Source organism: Portunus trituberculatus, chromosome 48 (genome assembly GCF_017591435.1).
Source record: "Portunus trituberculatus isolate SZX2019 chromosome 48, ASM1759143v1, whole genome shotgun sequence".
NCBI lineage: Eukaryota > Metazoa > Arthropoda > Malacostraca > Decapoda > Portunidae > Portunus > Portunus trituberculatus.
The window spans coordinates 17289753-17312195 of record NC_059302.1 but is presented as its reverse complement, the minus strand read 5'-3'; the positions used below and the strand labels follow the sequence as shown (position 1 = coordinate 17312195).

The following is a 22443-nucleotide window of genomic DNA, read 5'->3' as shown; positions in this document are numbered from 1 at the left end:
TCATATTCCGTTCTATACGGTATCCAAATCTTGTTTATTTTGGAGACAGGAGAACCCTATGGCCCCCTCTTCCCCCCCTGTACATACATCTTTTTTTTTTTTTTATACCATGTGGGCTTTTCATGGGAATTTATGGGCTAAAGGGAGTACTTTTTTGGGGTACCTCCTATCTCAAAGCCCACCCGCTAGGAAACCATTGCCCCGAGTAAGGAAGCCCAACCTACACTCGGACCGTGGACAGGATTCGAACCCGTGCGCTTGGAGACCTCTCGGACCCCAAAGCACGCATGGTTCCACTGTACCACGGCGGCCCCCAATCTATGTAGATCAGGATCCAACGCCTGCTAAAGTGCTTCCCCTGGAGCTGTTTTCGCACGTCTTGTCGGTACGGCTTCTTGACAGCACGTGTGTGTGTGTGTGTGTGTGTGTGTGTGTGTGTGTGTGTGTGTGTGTGTGTGTGTGCGCGTGTGTGTGTGTGTTTTACCTCGGTCGTCTGCTGGTCACCCAGCCAGTCTTTCCCATTATGGAGCGAGCTCAGAGCTCATAGACCGATCTTCGGGTAGGACTGAGACCACATAACACACTCCACACACCGGGAAAGCGAAGCCACAACCTCTCGAGTTACATCCCGTACCTATTTGCTGCTAAGTGAACAGGGGCCACATATTAAGAGACTTGCCCATTTGCCTCGCCGCTTACCGGGATTCGAACCCGGCTCTCTCGATTGTGATTCGAGCGTGCTAACCACTACACTACGCTGTGTGTGTGTGTGTGTGTGTGTGTGTGTGTGTGTGTGTGTGTGTGTGTGTGTGTGTGTGTGTGTACCCATCCGATCGTCCCAGCCTACTGTCTTTCATATTCATGAAAAGGAAAGAAAAGGTTATGCATGCACCCTGTCAGGCCCGTGGGGAGCGAGCGGCTTCCTGCTGGGTGCACCGACCGCTACTGACGGAGACATTGCTGAGGGAGGCTATGGTAGCGGCTGTGCGACAGGGCACTGCATCCACTGGCTCTGCATCGGACCACATCGCCTGGCGGGACTTGGCTCAGTTCCTAGCGAAGGTGAGGATTTTTAGTAATAGTAGTAGTTGTCACCATGTATGGTTATACAAAGCAAACACTTCACCAAACTTTGTTACACCCATCTGTCGGCTGCCTGTTTATTCCAGGCCATCTCACTACAACTTTTTATTCCTTCATCTTTACGAGAATCTTCCCTTACTTTTATCATGTCTGTCCTCGTCTTATATAATCTCGACGAATTCTTCCTCACTTACACCACAATTGCCTCTCTTCAGGTAGTCGTGGGCAGCGTAATAAAGACAAAACTAGATCAGCTGGTGATTGACACGATATTCAGCGACCACATCAACGGTCAGGTACTGAGAAGACAAGTAAACGGACCAGGAGAGGGGTCCTATAGTCCCGTCACATCTTTATCCACTCCATCCATGCCCATTCACTCTGGGCGGCGGGAAACAGAGGAAGAACAGGAAAGTCAGAAATCACTCGTGTCCCAGCCAACTCACGTCCTCCTGCACTCCCTCCCTACCGGTGATCTCATATTGGACCTCTCGCAACCTCCTAGTAAAGCCATAGGTGGGTTTTCTATTAAGACACGCTTTGCTCTCTCACAGCGACTACTTTTAAAGGTCTTACAAATGATTGGCCTGGTTCACAAGAGTTTTTCTTGTTAAAAATGTAGATATTTTGTTCTCAGATTATTCGGATTCTCAACAGTGTTTCTCTTATTAATATTGTAGAAATTTTGTTTATTTCTCTCTAAATCCACAAAAGATAAAAAGAATATAATGATCCAGATTTCGTCCAGCCTTGTCACTCCTATTCAAAATAGCAACATATTAATTTCAGTATTGCAACCTCAAAAGAAACAAGAAGAAAAGGGACGAAAAAATAACATTATTACACACCATTTATTAAAGGAATCTCAGCGAGACCTAAGTTTGTGATAGATTCACAGCCCACTGGGTTCACATAATTCAGCAGTTATACTCATTAAGTTTATATTTTTGTTGTCCACTCATGAAGTAGTGTTCTTTCAGTCATATCAGTTTTCAGTTTTGATAGGGTAGAGGAATAGCATTTTATGGTTTACGCACAATTCACTTATAATCGTTATGTTCTGCCTTTATAAAGTTGTGATTTATATTAAACATTCCTTTTTGAACATAAGATAGGTACCTACTCCTGAATATAAGGGTATTTTCAGATTTTGCATAAAAGATGATAGAAAGGAAATTCGATCCTGCGTTAATCAAACAAAACTTTTTTGTATCGAAATTTCAGCATTGGGTAACATCTCCATGTTTCATGTACCCTTTGGTGCGGGTTGTACTGGATGCACTTAGCCGTTCTTCTGCACATGCGCCATATCAACCCCATGCATAGAAGACGCTTTGTGGCAGTCTTTTAAGGCTCGTCATCTTGTGAAGAATTTTCAATAAGACGATAGATTTAGGGCTAGGACAAGGACTCACTGGTGTTTTAAAATAGTATGCCAATTCTCTTAGATGTATTACCTTTCTTTACATATTCTAAAATCCTTAACAGCATCATTAGTTTCAGATATCAAGTATGCATGAAACTCTCTAACGAGAAATAGTTGAGTGTGAAACTCAAATGGTACTAATTTCCAAGAGTAATGTTAAGGGTAGGAAATTTCTAAGACACTTAACATAACACTAAACTCTCCAACTACTAATATGTAACCATGACGTCATGAAGAGTCACCAACACAAGCTTTGGACGAAAGTTCCAAAACTTCAACACTAATGCATGTTAGACGATATCGTTAAATAAAATGAATGAGGCATATTGTTAGTGCTGATTCATTAGAAAACTTTAGAAAAAAATTGCACAAATTTATGGATGGAGATGATTGGTGAAAATAGTTGGGTACATCACATACAGAGACAGTCACGTGTAACTAGGCCTAATGGCTTCTTGCAGTTTCATTCAGTTTCCCTATTTTTTTTCATGTTCCCATTCTCTTATTCAATTAAAGTCTTGCCCTCCTAATCACTTGTGATATGACTGTTATCAAGCACGTGAATTGGAGGTGTTGGAAACTGCATACTTAGTAAGGTGCGAGAAATAATAAAAGGTATACTCAAATATTAATCATCAGCTGTAATCTCGGAGTGGTCGGTCGATTCAGTTTGGGCGCTGATGCGCTCGTGTCAGAAATTAATTTAAGATCTTTACTAATTAGAAAGAGAAAATCACATGTGCATCACCACGAATAATTTTACCCCCAAGGTCCAAGCTCCTCCCACACCTTCACGCCGCGCGCCGCTAAAGAGGCAGTAAAGTTTGTGATCATTAACTAAAACGTTGGCTGTGCCACACACTATTAATTTTGTAGTTATCTATCTCTTAATGATGTGCAGAATCTAGACTTGATCTTTCACATCACTTTGTTGCTGCAAGACTCAGCACTGCAGCAGACGCTCTCTTTGCAGGGACCGCTTACTGCACCTATATTATTCTTTTTTTTTTCTCTCTCTCTGGTCTCTTATGGAAGTTATTGATATTTTTAAGGGTAATTTAATGAATATTGGGCATCGTTGTTTGGTAAGATTGCTGATCATCTCATGGCTTTGGAACTACTAGTCCTTAGGACCTAGAGTAGAGGTTCTCAACCTGTTTTTATTTATTTATCTATTTATTATTTTTTTGTTATAGTCTGTAGCGCCTGTAGGTATACTTGAAGAGTACGGGAAGCGCTGTCCAGCTTCCACCCATGAGCGGCGCAGGCAATTTTATTTATAATGGTACCCATATTAAGGCCATATCACCACCCAAGCGCATCTTTGGTGTAAGACAATTACTCCTCCACCTACAACTTGAGTATCATGGTGACATGTAGGTAACTTTAAACCACTCGACAAATGACATAGTTTCAAGACAGCACGCGGTAGGATTCAAACCTACGTATGTATACGTCTGCCCGATCCCACGCTCACCACCTTATCCACTACGCCACCGCCTTCCCCAGGGGTTCACAAGAATATTTCCAAGGATACTTAGATGACTGATCTACATAATATCCTTTGCTTATTAAATTAGTATCAGTAACTTAATTAACATTCTGTTCGATGTCAGATTACTATGGGTTTGTGTAGATGTTCTTATAACTCACGGGGTTCTTAACAAGAAAAGGGTAAGAAACCCCTGGAGACTCTAGGAGTCTAGGCTCTGGGGACTAGCAGTTCCAAATCCATGAGATGATCAGCAGTTTTACCAAATCATGATCATCTTAATTAAAAAGCCCTTAAAAATATCCACCAGAGACGAAAAAAAAAAAAACTCCGCGATTGCTGCTAATAATTAAAATTTGGGTATACCGTTTACTATTTCTTGCATCTTGCTTAGTATGCAGTTTCCAACACCTTCAATTCACGTGTTTGATAACAGTCACAAACTATTGTAATACATGATTATTAATCAAAGGGAAAACATTTCTTCAATTTTCAGGGCAGTCCGCTTATGCAATATTGAGAATTACTGCTTGTGTATCAGCCTGGGATGATAGTGTGGCAGAGGTGTGGATTTCCGCGGAGTGTCTTATTTGTATTGCTATACATGTGCCATTTCTAATAATCTAGAAAGCTTAACCTTATTTCAAACACGTGCACATCAGTTTCGGACTATGCACACTAGTACGAGTACTATGCCGAAACGAAATAATATCAATGTAAGATTCCTTGCAGCTCCGCCAACAAGAATAGCAAACACAAGTCACCATAAAAAGCCAGAATCTTAAAGCGCCTTATACACACCCTTCTTTTAAAGCTTTGAGATTCATACTGCTCGTTTTTTTTTTTTTTTTTTTTTTTTCTCGCCACATTTAGTTTGCCGGTAAGACTGACTTATTGACCAGGTGTTCTGGTCATTATTTTCTTTGCCTTTTTATATTAACTACTTTGATTAGGCTATATCTAGTGGAAGCAATTTTCAAAGGTGTTTTTATAATTCTGATGGTATTTTAACATTATGTTTTTACTCTACCTTCCCACCTTCGGTGCCGTAGCCACCGTCTGCGGCCATGTGGAGGCGAAGGAGGCAACGCTGCTCGGCATTCCCGAGGGCCGTTGCTTGGCTGAGGAGAGCCGCAAGATGACAGTCATTCTGGAGGACTTTACCGAGAAGCCCTGGGGTACGAGAGAGAGAGAGAGAGAGAGAGAGAGAGAGAGAGAGAGAGAGAGAGAGAGAGAGAGAGAGAGAGAGAGAGAGAGAGAGATATATATATATATATATATATATATATATATATAGAGAGAGAGAGAGAGAGAGAGAGAGAGAGAGAGAGAGAGAGAGAGAGAGAGAGAGAGAGAGAGAGAGAGAGAGAGAGAGAGAGAGAATATTAGAGTTAGATTTATATGCTTACATGTTGTTCAGTGGCAACACCACGATGGGTGGTGGAAGCTCTGCTGGAGGAGCTGCAGGCCTCCCATGGAAGTCCCGTGAGTGTAGTAGCGCAACAGGTGACGCGCGAGGTTACACCGGAGACGAGAGCTTGGTTGGAGGAGATCAAGACGTGGGACGCCCTGCAGGATGCGGCGCGGCGGAAGTTGGCGGCGTTGTGGGAGGTGAGCGAGGGCTGCTGGGAAGCCGTAGTTCCTGTCATAGATTGTATTCTTAACCTTGATCTTATCTCCTATAAGGCGTGAAAAACATAAGAACATATAAAGAAACTGCAAGAAGCCATCAAGATCCAAAACAAGGATTTTGGATCCAGTGAAGGAAACTTTTTTTTTTTTATACCAATTGGGCTTTTCACGGGAATTTCTGGGCTAAAGGGGATACTTTTTGGGGTACCTCTATCTCAAAGCCCACCTGCTAGGAAACCGTTTTCCCGAGTGAGGAAGCCCAACCTACACCCCAACCGTGGACAGGATTTGAACCCGTGCGCTTGGAGACCCCTCGGACCCCAAAGCACGCATGGTTCCACTGCACCACGGCGGCCCTTATCTACTTGTTGCCTTTCTTCCACTGTGCAAAGGAATGTAAATCATAGAGATGAATTAGGTAGTTTCTGAGATGGAGGGACTGAGACAGAATTGCAAAGGATGGGAGTTACAGAAGTGAAGGAGATTCGTTCATGACACTAAGTCTTAACGCTACGAAAACTGCGGAAGAAGTTAATTGTTTGTTTCCTTCAGGCCCAATGCGCATCTCAGTTCTGCTCACCGCTCTCTCATCCTGTAGTTTAGGGGTTCTCAACCTGGGGTACGCGTACCCCCAGGGGTACGTGAGAGAAATTTTGGGGGTACGTGGCAGGTTTCTCAAAATGCTTCAGTTTTGAATAGCAGCAAATTTGTTTGTAGTATACAATGTGTCCTTCACTAGAACCAGGACACGTTAACAACGTTAACAAGGAAACTCTTGGAGTTATATCACTTGAGAGGACGCTCTCTTGGATTACAGTTGCCACACAACCTTGCAAACCTATAATATTTGTTCTGATTTATTATTTTATACGTTATTCACACACACACTGACTTATTTATCACTGTTACTAGTTACAAGTTGCAACTAGCTGCAAGCAACACTAGTTCACTGCCATAATGATCGAAAATTGTCTGATATAGTTCCTTTTTGGTAAATGCATTGCATGTAAGTCACATATAGTGTCTCCCTGTGAGGTACCAGTTCCTATCGACACTACCTCATAGAAACATACTAATATTAATTAAAAATTATGTCTGCTCCACATATATAACACAATCTAAACTTAATAAACTAAGTAAATAAACCATGCATTTATTGTTACCCTTCCTGACGCTGCATTGTGGGTAAGGGGTACGTGATCAATACTGAAAGACTTCGAGGGGTACCTAACATTAAAAAGGTTGAGAACACCTGCTCTAGTTGAACACCGTATTACTACATAAATTCAGAGCAGACGTTCATTCTGTCACTCGCTGTTCTCGTTCACGTATACCGTCTGTCTGTCTGTTTGTCTTTCCTTGTGTGTGTGTGTGTCTGCATCATGTGTTCACAGCAACAAGGTGAATGGATGAATTGGAGATAACACTAAGATCATCAATCGTAGAATGGTAACTCATTCTGAAAGTTTATTAATGTAAGGAATTTCAACCTTTTGAAAGTAATTAAGTGGAGTTAGTGCTCAAAGGTTTTATTCCAGCTCATTAAAATCATAAATCATATAATATTAATCATTTAACGGATATTGTACAGTACTCGGCCATTGGCAGTAAAGAAGTTATCCATTTGCAAAACATCAGGTTGAGTGAGATCATTAGTCCTTCCTGTTTTATTCCTGCTCAGTAGAATCATGCAGTGTTACTCAAATAGCATGTGCTATACTCAATCATTCTTGATGAAGTTTATTCGTCAGCCCACTAATGGTCTTTCTTGGGCATGGTATCCTGCAGGCTGTGAGGGAGGCGAGGATGCAGCCCGCGCAAGCCCTGGTGGTGCTGGGGTGCTTGGTGAAGTCCTTCCTTCTTCACCCCGCCATGGCCACTGGTGCGGGTCGCCCAAGCCGGGAGGAGGCGGTGGCGGGACGGCGTAACCTGTGCAGCGTGTGGCGGGCACGAGCTGTAGTGCGCTGCGTGAAGGATCTGGCAAGAGAGTGGAGGGAGCGACGGACACACCTCATCACTTGGGTACACACACACACACACACACACACACACACACACACACACACACACACACACACACACACACACACACACACACACTCTCTCTCTCTCTCTCTCTCTCTCTCTCTCTCTCTCTCTCTCTCTCTCTCTCTCTCTCTCTCTCTCTCTCTCTCTCTCTCTCTCTCTCTCTCTCTCTCTCTCTCTCTCTCTCTCTCTCTCACACACACACACACACACACACACACATATTTGGGTGTGTCTCCTTTCACGTGTAGCCCCTGTTCACCTAGCAGTGAGTAGGTACGAGATGTAAATCGAGGAGTTGTGACCTTGTTGTCCCGGTGTGTGGTGTGTGCCTGGTCTCAGGCCTATCCGAAGATCGGAAACAATGAGCTCTGAGCTCGTTCCGTAGGGTAACGTCTGGCTGTCTCGTCAGAGACTGCAGCAGATCAAACAGTGAATTACACACACAGTCCGGTAGCTCAGTGGTTAGAGCGCTGGCTTCACAAGCCAGAGGACCGGGGTTCGATTCCCCGGCCGAGTGGAGATATTTGGGTGTCTCCTTTCACGTGTAGCCCCTGTTCACCTAGCAGTGAGTAGGTACGGGATGTAAATCGAGGAGTTGTGACCTTGTTGTCCCGGTGTGTGGTGTGTGCCTGGTCTGATCAGGCCTATCCGAAGATCGGAAATAATGAGCTCTGAGCTCGTTCCTTAGGGTAACGTCTGGCTGTCTCGTCAGAGACTGCAGCAGATCAAACAGTGAAACACACACACACACACTCTCTCTCTCTCTCTCTCGTCAGGGGAATGATTAGCCAGAGACGGCTCACATCTCCTCACCTTCGTCATCTTCATCTTGATGACGTGCCTCTCTATCCAGCATGGGATTAGGAGTCACGTTTTTTGTCTCAATTTGACTGATAGGAATACGAATCTCAGATTATGCGTTTTATTAGTTTATTTATATATTAATTTAGCTATCTTATTTTAATTCATTTATTTATTCATCTTCATTATTTGACGATAGTTACTCGTAAATGCCAGTCATTTAAAAAGGAGACTTATCTCTTATCTACTACGTTCGTGATTTCTTAACAGATTATCTCATACTATAGTTAATGCAGCGATACCATCATTTCACCTCATTGATTTTCGTTACGGTTGATTATACAAATGGCAACACTTGTATAATGGCGCTTAATGACCTCGTGGTTTACAAAAGGTGTGCAGCTCACTCATCGTATTTTTTTATTTATTATTTATCTATATTATCATTTATTTTTTTCTATTCGATCTGAAACTAGGACACTTTCACGAGTTTCATTTCTTTCACCGTTTCCTTAGATTGATAGGTTGGCGTTGTGTTAGAGTCTCCTCCAGTTATTTGTTCCTTGTATCTTCCTCTGTGACTCCCATCCTTAATTTGCAGTTCTACCGCAATTCCACCCTCCCTTCTCCGTTTTTGTCTTACCTCGATGTTCTTCCTCAACTTGTTTTCTTCAGGTGCCTTTGATTGGCTTCTGGTCTTCTCTTTCATCTGCATTCTTGATACTACCTGGGCGTGCCTATTAGTACGTTCTTCGAGGCGCTAAGTCCTAGCGTGCCACCTGTAAGGACCATTGAGGATGAGGCAAGGGAGATGAACACTACAACACAGCACAATAACATTTTAAAAGGTCAAGCGATGCTGTTGATCTGGGCTTGTTGTGGTTTGTTGGGATTTCCAATAACAGAGCTTGGCGGATCATTCCGTGTTTAAGTATATGGAAGCGCAAGTCACGATTAATTAAGCCCTCACACCGTACACGAAGAGTAGCCCAGGCTCTATATTATCTCACTTTTGCTGTTGCTAGTGCGAAGTGGTCCTTGGAAGTTGCTGTCTGGAAAACTTAGGAAGAAAGGTAGGAGGGAAGGAGGTAAGCTTATGAGTATTAAGAGGAAAGTTTGGGAATGAGTAGGGGTGTGAGGTAAGTGGTAGGAAAAAGGAAGGAGGGAAGATGAGCCTCTACCCTATGACAATCTTTCTTTTATACGAGCAGTATCAGTAATTAGTTCAGCTAAAGATATCATAACAGTTAGTACTTACATAACACTCTATCTGTTGTGTATTGAGTAAGTGCTTTCATCGTGACTGCTGTTGTTGTTGTTGTTGTTGTTGTTGTTGTTGTTGTTGTTGTTGTTATTGTTTTTGTGGTCATTATTGTTAATTTAATAATAATAATAATAATAATAATAATAATAATGATAATGGTGATGATGATAATAATAATGATAATAATAGTACTTGATAATAGTAATAATAATGATGATGATAATAATAGTACTTAATAATAATAATAATAATAATAATAATAATGATAATAATAGTAATAATATCATTATTATTATTATAATTATTATTATTATTATTATTATTATTATTATTATTATTATTATTATTATTATTATTATTATTATTATTATTATTATTATTATTATCATTATCATTATCATTATTATCATTATTGTTATTATTATTATTATTATTATTATTATTATTATTATTATTATTGTTGTTATTATTATCATTATTGCTATTATTATTATTATTATTATTATTATTATTATTATTATTATTATTATTATTATTATTATTATTATTATTATCATCATCATTATTGCTATTATTATTGTTATTATTATTATTATTATTATTATTATTATTATTATTATTATTATTATTATTATTATTATTATTATTATTATTATTATTATTATTATTATTATTATTATTATTATTATTATTATTATTATTATTATTAGATGAAGATGATGATGATGATGATGATGATGGGTGTGATGATGATGGGTATGATGGTGATGTCAACGATGGTACTCTACCGTTTTTATTAATACTTATTATTGTCGTTATTATTGGTATTATGACTCTACTTATGTTATTATCAATTTGATAATGATGATTACTACTATCATTATTTCATTGCTATTATAATATTAATGTTGGGGATGGTGGTGATAATGATGATGATGATACTGGTGGTGATGGTAGTGATTATTATTATTATTATTATTATTATTATTATTATTATTATTATTATTATTATTATTATTACCTACAGCTTTTCCCCTACTATTATTACCACCACAACCACCACCACTACCACTAACCACACCATTGCCCCTGTGCAGGCTGAAGCAGAGACTCCCCCTTCTGTGGTACGCTTGGGCCTACTAGCGGCGCCGGGATGGTGGCTGAGCGCCCTGCGGCAGGCGGCGTGTGCCCGCGCCCACTGGCAGCTGCACGGCTCTCAGGTGCATGCCATTCCCGCCACGCCGCAGCATGACCGTCCGCCCCAGGTGGGTGACGGAGCATTGTTTGGGGACAGGTATAGACAGGTAGGAGATAGACAGGTGTAGACAGATAATGCTTACTGGACAGGTGTACAGTACAGGTGTACACACACACACACACACACACACACCGCGTAGTGTAGTGGTTAGCACGCTCGACTCACAATCGAGAGGCCCGGGTTCGAGTCCCGGCGCGGCGAGTCAAATGAGCAAGCCTCTTAATGTGTGGCCCCTGTTCACCTAGCAGTAAATAGGTACGGGATGTAACTCGAGGAGTTGTGGCCTCGCTTTCCCGGTGTGTGTTGTGTGTTGTGGTCTCAGTCCTACCCGAAGATCGGTCTATGAGCTTTGAGCTCGCTCCGTAATGGGGAAGACTGGCTGGGTGACCAGCAGGTGACCGAGGTGAATTACACACACACACACACACACACACACACACACACACACACACACACACACACACACACACACACACACACACACACACACACACACACACACACAGGATAAGGAAACGTTATATAAAAGAGATGGAGAGAAAAAAATTGAGCAAGTTTAACTAAAAATGATAAAAACAAGAGATTAATAATGATGTATACGAACATAGATGGGATTTCATCAAGTAAATTAGAATTAAGAGATTACATAAAGAAAGAAGAACCAGATATCGTATGCCTGGTGGAAACAAAGCTAAATGAGGCAATAAAAATATATTATAAAAGGTATAATATATGGAGAAGAGACAGAGTGGGTAAAAGAGGAGTCATGATGATGTTACAGAATGGTGGAGTTTGGGAAGGAAAATCAGAAATACTGTATATTAAGATACATATTAATAAAAAGGAGTTAACAATCATTGGAACATATGTGCCACCAAAAACAAATTCATGGACCAATCAAGAATATAAAGACATGATAGATGACACAATAAGGAGTCTTACGAGAATCATTAAAGAAAGGAGAAAAGTGATATTAGTAGGAGATTTCAACTGTAAGGAGGTGGACTGGGAAAATTATGAAAGTGGTATGGGGGAAGAAGCCTGGGGAGATAGATTCCTGAACCTAATGATAGATAATATGATGGTCCAAAGAGTAAAGGAAAACACAAGATTCAGAGGAAACGATGAGCCGGCGAGATTGGACCTAGTTTTTACAAGGGTATACAAATGAACGATGATATAAGATATAAGTGCCCATTGGGAAAGAGTGACCATGTAATATTAGAAATGGATATAGAAGAAGGAAAGGAAGATAGAGACGAATCATACAAAGGAGACCGATTAAATTACAGAAAGGCTGATATTGAGAATCTCAAGAACTATTTTAAAAACGTAAACTGGGAGGAGATGGAAAACTCAGAGACGGTGCAAGAGAAATATAACTTATTTTTGGAAATATACAAAACAGGAGTCAGGGAATATGTCCCAAAATATAGACCTAAAGAAGAAGGAAAGAAAGATTGGTTTAATGCAAGGTGTGCTAGGGCAAAGGAGAAAAGAGATGGAGCATGGAAAAGGTGGAGGAGAAACAGAAATCCAGAAAATAAGGAAAACTTCAAAACAGCAAGAAATGAATATGCTAAGGTGAGAAAGGAAGAAGAAAGGAACTATGAAAAGGACATTGTCGAAAAATGTAAGGAACAACCAAAATTGTTCTACAGATTCATAAATGGAAAAATAAGGCAAAAAGAAACAATAGAAAGGTTAAAAGGAGAGAACGGATGGTGGAAGACCCAAAAGTATGGCAGAACTGTTAAATAGTAAATTTCAGGAGGTCTTTACTAAGGAATCCAAATTTGAAAGACCACAGGGTAATAGAGAGACTGTCCATATGAAAGAGATTAAAGTAACCAAGCTTGAAATAAAAAAGTTGATGACGGAATTAGATGAGAAGGCAATGGGACCGGATGAAGTCTCAGGCAGAATACTGAAAGAATGTAGGGAAGAACTAGCAAGTCCTATATACAACATCATAAAATGCTCAATAGAAAATGGAACAGTACCAGTAGAATGGAAAAGAGCTGAGGTGGTTCCCATATATAAGAGCGGAAGGAAGGAAGAACCTTTAAATTACAGACCGGTATCACTAACTAGTGTAATATGCAAGATGTGTGAAAGAGTAATAAAGAAACAATGGATTGAGTTTCTTGAAGACAACAAATTATTATCAAATAGCCAATTTGGTTTTAGAAAAGGTCGGTCGTGTGTAACAAATTTATTGAGTTTCTAGAATAGTTGATAAAGTACAAGAGAGAGAGAGGGATGGGTTGACTGTATTTATTTGGATTTAAAAAGGCATTTGATAAAGTGCCACATGCAAGATTACTATGGAAGTTAGAGGAGAAGGGTGGCTTAAAAGGAAGCACATTGAGATGGATGGAAAATTATTTGAGGGGGAGAGAAATAAGGATGGTAGTCAAAGATATGAAGTCCAAGTGGAAAACAGTAGAAAGCGGAGTGCCACAGGGGTCAGTATTGGCGCCAATACTTTTTCTCATATATATAAACGACATGCCTGAAGGAATGAACAGCTACATAAATCTGTTTGCGGACGATGCAAAACTGTGTAGAGTTATAAAGCAAAAGAGGATTGTCAAATACTGCAGGAAGACCTAAATAAGATCTGGGAATGGAGTAAAAAGTGGGAAATGGAATTCAATGTGGACAAAAGCCATGTCATGAAAATGGGAAAGAGTGAAAGACGACCAGTGGGAATCTATAAAATGGGAGATGGAGTAGAACTGGAGAAAGTAAAAAAGGAAAAGGATTTGGTAAGCCATATTGATAGAATTTTCAGAGAGACATATAATTTGCTAAGGAATATTGGAATAGCATTTCACTACATGAACAAAGAAATGATGAAGAAATTGATAAGTACTATAATAAGACCCAGATTGGAATATGCAGGAGTAGTGTGGACCCCCCATAAAAAAAAACACGTAAGGAAGCTGGAGAGACTACAAAAAAAAAATGGCTACAAGAATGGTTCCAGAATTTGAAGGGATGACATATGAGGAGAGACTAAAGGCTATGGATCTACCAACCCTGGAACAAAGAGGGGATCTAATACAAGTTTATAAATTGGTCAACGAAATGGACGAAGTGGATAATGAAAAACTGAACCTGAGAGAAGAATATGACTTTCGAAGCGCAAGATCGCATAGTAAAAAGCTGAGGAAGGGAAGATGTCTAAGAGATATTAAAAAATATAGTTTCCCGCAAAGATGTGTTGAGACGTGGAACAGCTTGAGTGAAGAAGTGGTGTCAGTAACGAGTATACATGCCACATTGTATACTATAAATTATTCAAAGTATATCGAGAAACCTGCCACGTCCCCCCAAATTCCTCTCAAGTACCCCTGGGGATACGCGTACCCCAGGTTGAGAACCCCTGGTGTAGACAGAAGACAGTCAGGTGGAAAAAAAAAATGAACAAACAAGAAAAACTCTCATTACATACTGTATAGCATATGAGGGTGACACTGGTATTCGGTTTTGATACTAGTGATGGATTGATAGTGATTTATGGAGGTGACAAACCAAGACAACAAATTATTAATGGTGGACAGGAAATTCGTGGAGAAAAATAAGGACGGTGAATCCCAAATACTATTGTTATTGGCTGTGTCATTGAGTGTTCGTTTTGATAACTAGGACTACACATTCAGATACATAATTCGTTAGTTTTTTTTTTTTTTTTTTTTAGTATTCGTGGAGCCATGTTTATTAATTCCTTTTTCGTAAGTATATGGTGTTGGAGTGTTGCATGTTGAAGTTTGCAAAGGGAGTTTGTTAAGTCTGGTTTTTTTTTTTTTTTTTTTTTTTTTGTATGTGTTGAACACTGCGCGTTGAAATTTCCGAATGGAATTTGTTTGTCAAGTTTGGTTTCTTTATGTAAGTAGCTTTTTTGTATACTTGGCGAAAAGAGTATTTTATTCTACAACATGCTTCAGATTTGAGATATCAGTAAAGCTAAGCACCATGTGTTGAAACACTACTGCACCATATTCTCATTACTTTAAAAAAGTCTTATGTCTTATTGATGTTACACGGATTCTGAATGATATTCTTATGGTTCTAGTGATAGACTATGAAGATTTTTGCATTATCAATAGGAAAAAATATCTTGAAAATCTGGTTAATTATCGCTGTGGCCTTTAAAATGATTTGTGGTGAGAGAGCAAGGCGTTTCAGAACACAGTCCTAAGAGTGATAGTAGGTAAGAAAGACAAGCTAATGCAAAGATTGAGTCTTAACAGAAAAGAGACCTAGTATTTGAATAAAATGACAAACAATTTTAATGAAAATAAAAGAAAATAAAAAAAGAGAAAGTATTATGCTCCTCACTAAAAGAATATTATAATCTCGTTTAAAAATGTTGAAAATAGAGGTAAGAATTTTGATAACTACAAGAAATATAAGATGTATCAGTAAACAAAGGAGTGACGTGAAACTGACATCTTAAACAAATAAACGTGATTCATAAAAGAGAGCGAGAAAAAAAGTTAATGTGACCTGCATAGCCACGCACAAAAAGGAAGATATAAGAAAGAAAACCTGATATTAGAAAAACTCACAAAAAATAAAGAAGTAAGCTAATAGTTACAAGAAAAGTATCGGGAGACAAAAGGAATAAAGCTGACAAATCATATACACATGAATACAAGGATAATTAAGAAAGTCATCCTGGCACAATCTTCTCCATTTCTTCGAAAAGCTGATAATACAGAGATAGTAGGAAAGAAAAAAAAAACCGAAGAGGCTTAAAAAAAGGCTGAACTTTATATATATATATATATATATATATATATATATATATATATATATATATATATATATATATATATATATATATATATATATATATATATATATATATATATATATATATATATATATATATATATATATATAATATATATATATAATAGAAAGTGAGTACACATTAAAATAAAAGAAAAAAAAAGAAAAAATATATATATATATATATATATATATATATATATATATATATATATATATATATATATATATATATATATATATATATATATATATATATATATATATATATATATATATATATATATATATATATATATATATATATATATATATATATATATATATATATATATATATATATATATATATATATATATATATATAGTATATATAACTAGAACGTGAGTACACATTAAAATAAAAGAAAAAGAAAGAAGAAAAAAATGTGACATGGAAAAACTGAGGAAAGGCTCATAAAAATCAATACGTAGGGAGAAAAAGAAAAGAAGGAAGAGACATTAAATGAAAAAAAGACTAGTTATAAACAAATACAATATGATTACAAAATTAGGTTGAAAAAAAAAACAATTAAGAAAGAAAGAAATGGTGACAAATAGAAAAAGGAAGTATAGTTCATGAAACTGATAGTGTTTCATCCATTCATTTATTTTATGTAAGAGAAGTTCAGTTTAACTAATGTAAAGAAAGAAAAAAGAAAAAAAAAACACTATAGTCATACTATATAGAGGACAGAGTGAAAGAAAATCCATTTAAATTTATATAGATGCCGGTTGCATGATAATTTCTGTTCTATGTGAGGAGAAGGAGGTGACATGAAGGGGATGGTGCAAGGAGTGGTTGCAGAAACGAAATGAAAGGGGAAGCCATGCAACCATTTTACAAGAATTGAGAACTGGCTATGAATCGGACTTCACAAATTATAAGCGGATGGACCCAAATACCTTCTACGAGCCTTTCCGCTTTCCACTGGTAATTGGTAATTGGTTTGTCCGTCGAACATTGTTCGACCGTGTGGACGAACTTTAAAGGCCCATCCACACGATAGGGCAGTGCCCTCGAACACAAGCGAGTAGTCTGCCCGATGACGGACTTCTCGCTTTTGCCCGCTGAACGACGAGTAAAATATAGCTGTTCAAAATCACCGAGCACTGCCCGAGCCCTGGAGTACGATGTCGCTGCCAGACACACGAAGTTTCATTAGGAGGCAAGGGTCTGTGGACTGTGGTTATCAATTATTATTGTTGGGCTAGTAAAAAGCGACATGTCTGTCTCTGTACCCACCAGAGAGCAGTAGTAGAGAACAACGATTATTAATTTATTAGAGCTGTATCATCAAAACCCATGTTTGTGGAACGTGACACTAGTCACATATAAAGACAGGAACAAGCGAGCAGCTGCCCTCGAGACCATTATGTGATGAAATGGAAAAGACTGGCGTGTGCCTCAGTTGATGACATAGAAAAGAAAATAGACACACTCTGCAGCCAACACAGACGAGAGCTGGCTTTTTCCATTCGCTTCCTTTTTTTTCTTCACACATGATATAGTAACAATTACGCTCCATAATGCAATTCTCTTGCGATCCCTTTTGGGGACCACCATAGTTCTCATACTGTACACAGCCCGGCCAACCACTGTCTTTCGATGTTGTCCGAGCTTGACTGGGGCAGATTAAGGTGCGTCCACACCAAGGATTCTATGAAGGATATACGGGTTAAGTGGGCAGGCTGGAGGAATTGATTAGGGAACTTTGCTTCTAACAGATTGCGCGCGGGTCACAGGTAGTAAGGGGGTGATGGATGGGGGGGTCCATCAGCGGGGAAGGATGAGTTCCGTTACAAGATTCAAACTGTCAGTCAGTCACGGGAAGGAGCGCAAGGCACATCAACCATTGCCCGCCTCCGCCTGGGCCACACCAGGCTCAGTGCTCACTTGCATCGCCTACGTCTGTCTTGTGACCCCTTCTGTCCTTGGTGTAGGACTACCCCTGAGGCCATGGAACATTTCCTGCTTCAAGCCCACGCCTCCTCTCTCAACATACTGGATTACGCTCCAGGCTCTCTGCCCTGGCCATCACAACACTCAACCTGCCCACCCTCCTGGCGGCCCCAGGCGTCCACCTCTCCTGGCAACCTGCTGTCCTTCGCCTTACTTGTGCCTTCTTGAGGAAGGCCAGCTACCACGCCTGTGATACCCACACAAGACTACCCCACGGCTCATAAGGATTCAAAAGAGGCCACGAAAATCTATGGATCTTTATGAGCCCTGGGGTAGTCCTGTGTGGGTATCACAGGCATGGTAGCTGGCCGGTCTTCCTCAAGAAGGCACAAGTAAGGCGAAGGACAGCAGGTTGCCAGGAGGGATGGCTGCCTGAGGCCGCCAAGAGGGTGGGCAGGTCAAGTGTTGTGATGGCCAGGGCGGAGAACCAGTAGCGTAATGCAGTATGTTGAGAGAGGAAGCGTGGGCATTGAAGCAGGAAATATTCCATGGCCTCAGGGGTAGTCCTACACCGAGGACAGAAGTGGTCACGAGACAGTCGACGTATGCGATGCAAGTAAGGAGTATGGTGTGGCCCAGGGCAGCAGGCAGAAAAGGCGAAAATATATATATATATATATATATATATATATATATATATATATATATATATATATATATATATATATATATATATATATATATATATATATATATATATATATATATATATATATATATATATATATATATATATATATATATATATATATAAACATGTTTTAATTGCCTTATAAGTTCATAACCACGAGAGAATACAGGAAAACATAGGGGGTGGGGGAGGAAGCATGGGAAAAATTTTAAGTTACCCCTAACAACGTTTTCTATGAAAGTACTCGCTTCCAACAGATGGCAGCACCGTCGCTGTCCTCCAAACTTTAACCCACACCAAAACTTCCTCCCTGTATATTCCTTGGTCCACACGGTCGAACAATGTCCAATGGACAAACATTGTTACCATATCACAGGAGAAGCAGGATGACCTCATAATTGTTGAAACGATGGAAGTGGATCTGGCAACAACCAGTGGTACCAGATGAGGTTGTTAACCTCTGTTTTTACTTTGCTCAAAGACCAGTGGACAATGTTCGAAGGTGATGTCCGTTGGCAACACACAGGGCGACAAGTGCAGTACATCACTACCATGGTACACAAGAAAAAACAAGACCAAAAAAATTGTACTATGCAGCATGATCATTGCTGTTCTATGTGAGGAGAAAGAGGTGACAAGAAAGGAATGGTGCAAAGAAAGGGGAAGCCATGCAACCATTTTACAATAATTGAAAACTGGCTATGAATCAGACTTCACAAACTATATGTGGATGTATCCGAATACCTTCTACGAGCCTTTCCACTTTCCATTGGTAATTGGTAACAATGTTTGTCCGTCGAACATTGTTCGACCGTGTGGACGCACGTTTAACTACATGAGGACAGGCAGTCTGTTGTGTCCACGGACTTTGCCCGATAGTGGGCTGTGTTCGACAAACTTTGCCCTATCGTGTGGATGGGCCTTAAGACTCGGGGAATGAAGCATGTAGGGAAGGCTAAGATGGGGAGAGGGAGGGTTGTTGTAATGAGAATTAGAATATGAACGTGCAGACATACCATACAATCTAAACCCGTAGTTCTTAATCTGGGGGGCGCATCCCATTGTGGAGAATCAGTAATTTCCAAAGGGGATGCGAGCCTTTTGGAGAAGTAGTAAGTTCTCTGATTATATTTGTCATTCTCTTAACGAACGCATTGTCAAGTTTTGACAAGTCTATGAAAAATGGGAAAAGTATCGCCTTTTCTTTAAAATCTGGGAGGGAATTATATTCATAGATGCAAGGGGCGTGGAAGGAAGGACAAAGTCCTAGAGCAGGGGTTCTCAACCTGGGGTATGCATACCCCCAGGGGTACTTGAGAGGAATTTTTGGGGTACGTGGCAGCTTTGAATAACTGCAAATTTGTTTATAGTATACAATGTGGCCTACATGTGCTAGGCTGGATGTGTCCTTCACTAGAACCAGAACACGTTAACAACGTTAACAAGGAAACTCTTGGAGTTATATCACTTGAGAGGACGCTCTCTTGGATTACAGTTGCCACACAACCTTGCAAACCTATAATATTTGTTCCGATTTATTATTTTATATGTTATTCACACACACACACTGACTTATTTATCACTATCACTAGTTACAAGTTGCAACTAGCTGGAAGCAACGCTAGTTCACTGCCATAATGATCGAAAATTGTCTGATATAGTTCCTTTTTGGTAAATGTATTGAATATAAGTCACATATACTGTGAGGTACCAGTTCCTATGGACACTACCTCATAGAAACATACTAATATTAATTAAAGATTTTGTCTGCTCTACATATATAACACAAATTAAACTTAATAAACTAAGTCAATAAATCATGCATTTATTGTTACCCTTCCTGACGCTGCATTGTGGGAAAGGGGTACGTGATCAATACTGAAAGACTTCGAGGGGTACATAAGATTAAAAAGAGAACCCCTGTCCTAGAGGGTGCGTAGTAGTAAAAAGGTTAAGAACCATTGACCAAAACCTTTAGGAAAATTAAATATGGTGTAATGTTAGTGATTAATAAACAAATCCGTTAACCTATATGTCTAACTGTTCCCTCCAGACTGCATTCTTTGTATTACCACCTTATTTAACTCTATTTTCTGCTCTGACTTTTAACCTGATTTGTGGTCAGAAGCAAAGATCTTCGCTATATTTAAATTAAGCAAAAAAAAAAAAAAAAAAATCCAATCGCGGCAATATTGCAATGAGCAGTATTGTACACGAAACTATGATATGGTGTGTTGTCTTGAGCACAGGTTCAGGTTGTATTGAACTTACTCTCACACTCACACTGATTACGCAGGAAGATATCGCAAAAATTTTTCATAACTTTTGAGGATTTTTCCTTAGATTTATATCATAGATAAGGTACGCACTACCTCGAGTTGAGGCGGCTTGAGTGTGGGGACCATAGCGGCCACGTACGCCTGGCGGAGAGTGTGCTGGGCTGTGTTCGCGATGGGAGTGCGTCAGTTATCCCCGACAGTCTGCCTTTTGTTTATTTTATTTGTAAACAATAAGATTAGATCTGTAAAAGATAGATAGGCTGGTTTCTCTCTTGGCTGCACATTTTCTTCCTGATGGACGACACAGTGTTGTTGGCCACCACGAGGGAAAGAATGCTACATAATATAGGAATGATGAAGATTTTTCTTTATAATTATAAGATGAGGATAAACGACCCAAGGATTTTTTTTTTTTTTTTTTAAGGGGCGGGTGCGGGTATAGAACCACTACGAATGGTGGGACTGAAGTTACAGCGGCAGTACTCATACTTCAAGGCCACCTTCACCGCCGACAGTTCAGGACTCATGCCCTGAGGAAGCTTATGTCGCTAAGTTTATGCCTTTTCTTAAGAAAACAATAATGTACAACTCCAAATAAAGAAAAAAAAAATTTGATGTTGCAGTTCTTTATGGCTGTAAATCCTTGCTGAATGCAGACCTAAAACCTTTCGTAAAAATGTATAATTGAGCCTTAAAGACTTCGTTTGGTGTTCAAATGCCTGCATGTAATAAAGTTTGTTATATTGAGACGGGAAACCTCTCCGTACATACTGTGACAAAGAATAAACAAAGGAAGCTTTAATGAAGATGACTTATTTATACTGACCCTGAGGACAGTCATGGCTACGATGTATAACACCAAAGACTATGTCCAGGATCTGATCTATGATTATGTAGATGGTGTGCAACACACAATATGATACTCTACGTCCTCTAGACTCTTCACCTATTTAGAGATAAACCCAAGTTTGTGTAGTCATCCGATCAAATTAAAACAGTAAAACGTGACTGAAAGAAACCCTGTAGCCTTCATACGGTTCAGTGTCGATCCACTCTGGCGGTGGAAGTAGCCAGGTGGAGTAAGAGGGGGCGAGGCCACCTGCCACTGGAGGAGCGGGTGTGTATGTGTGTATATAGAGGTACACGTTGCCCAACATTCCATACTCATTCAATATCTGCGGGACTCACATAATTTTATCACATTTCAAGTTCTTCACAGTCATACATTTAATAACAAATCTTCATGCAAAATAATGAGCCAGATCTTAGACATCTACGCTTGAGAGAAAATGTTCATATGTTGACAAGTATTTTATAAACCACATCACTGTCCATTGTTTTAATGTTTAGGTTCATTCCTATGTTTTATTAAAGTTAGGGATATTTTCCAGTTTTAGTATTTTATTGTAACGTGAATAAGGAATGATCGCTGATTTTAGGTTTCTTCAGGCATTTTTAGTCATTATTTTAGGTTAGAGTTTTGTTTAGAAAGTGTGAAATGACATGGTTATTTTTAGGTTTATTTAGAATCTTTAATGATATTGTCTTGTTTTATAACGTTTATATAGCAAGAATGAGGATTATTAATTTGGTTATTACCTGCTTTCTCTTAGTTTGATCTAATATTTCTATTAATATTTTTCAAAATATTTGTTAAACTAATTGAAAGTGGAATTGATGTATGATTATTGAATGATTTCATGTGTTCTACTGTGGAAAAACGATATTTAATTTCATTACTGTAG

At 39.2% G+C, this 22443-nt stretch overlaps 1 protein-coding gene across 1 annotated transcript in view; it reads left to right on the top strand.

Moving 5' to 3' along the window:
- Positions 1 to 1464: 1464 nt before the first annotated feature.
- The window catches only part of LOC123498679, a 22887-nt gene continuing 1908 nt past the window's right edge, over positions 1465 to 22443 (top strand). The window contains exons 1-3 of the mRNA XM_045246017.1: positions 1465 to 1599; positions 7422 to 7655; positions 10824 to 10991. Of these exons, the coding sequence (XP_045101952.1) occupies positions 7440 to 7655; positions 10824 to 10991 (384 nt within the window). The 5' untranslated portion in view covers positions 1465 to 1599; positions 7422 to 7439. The remainder of the gene's footprint in view (positions 1600 to 7421; positions 7656 to 10823; positions 10992 to 22443) is intronic.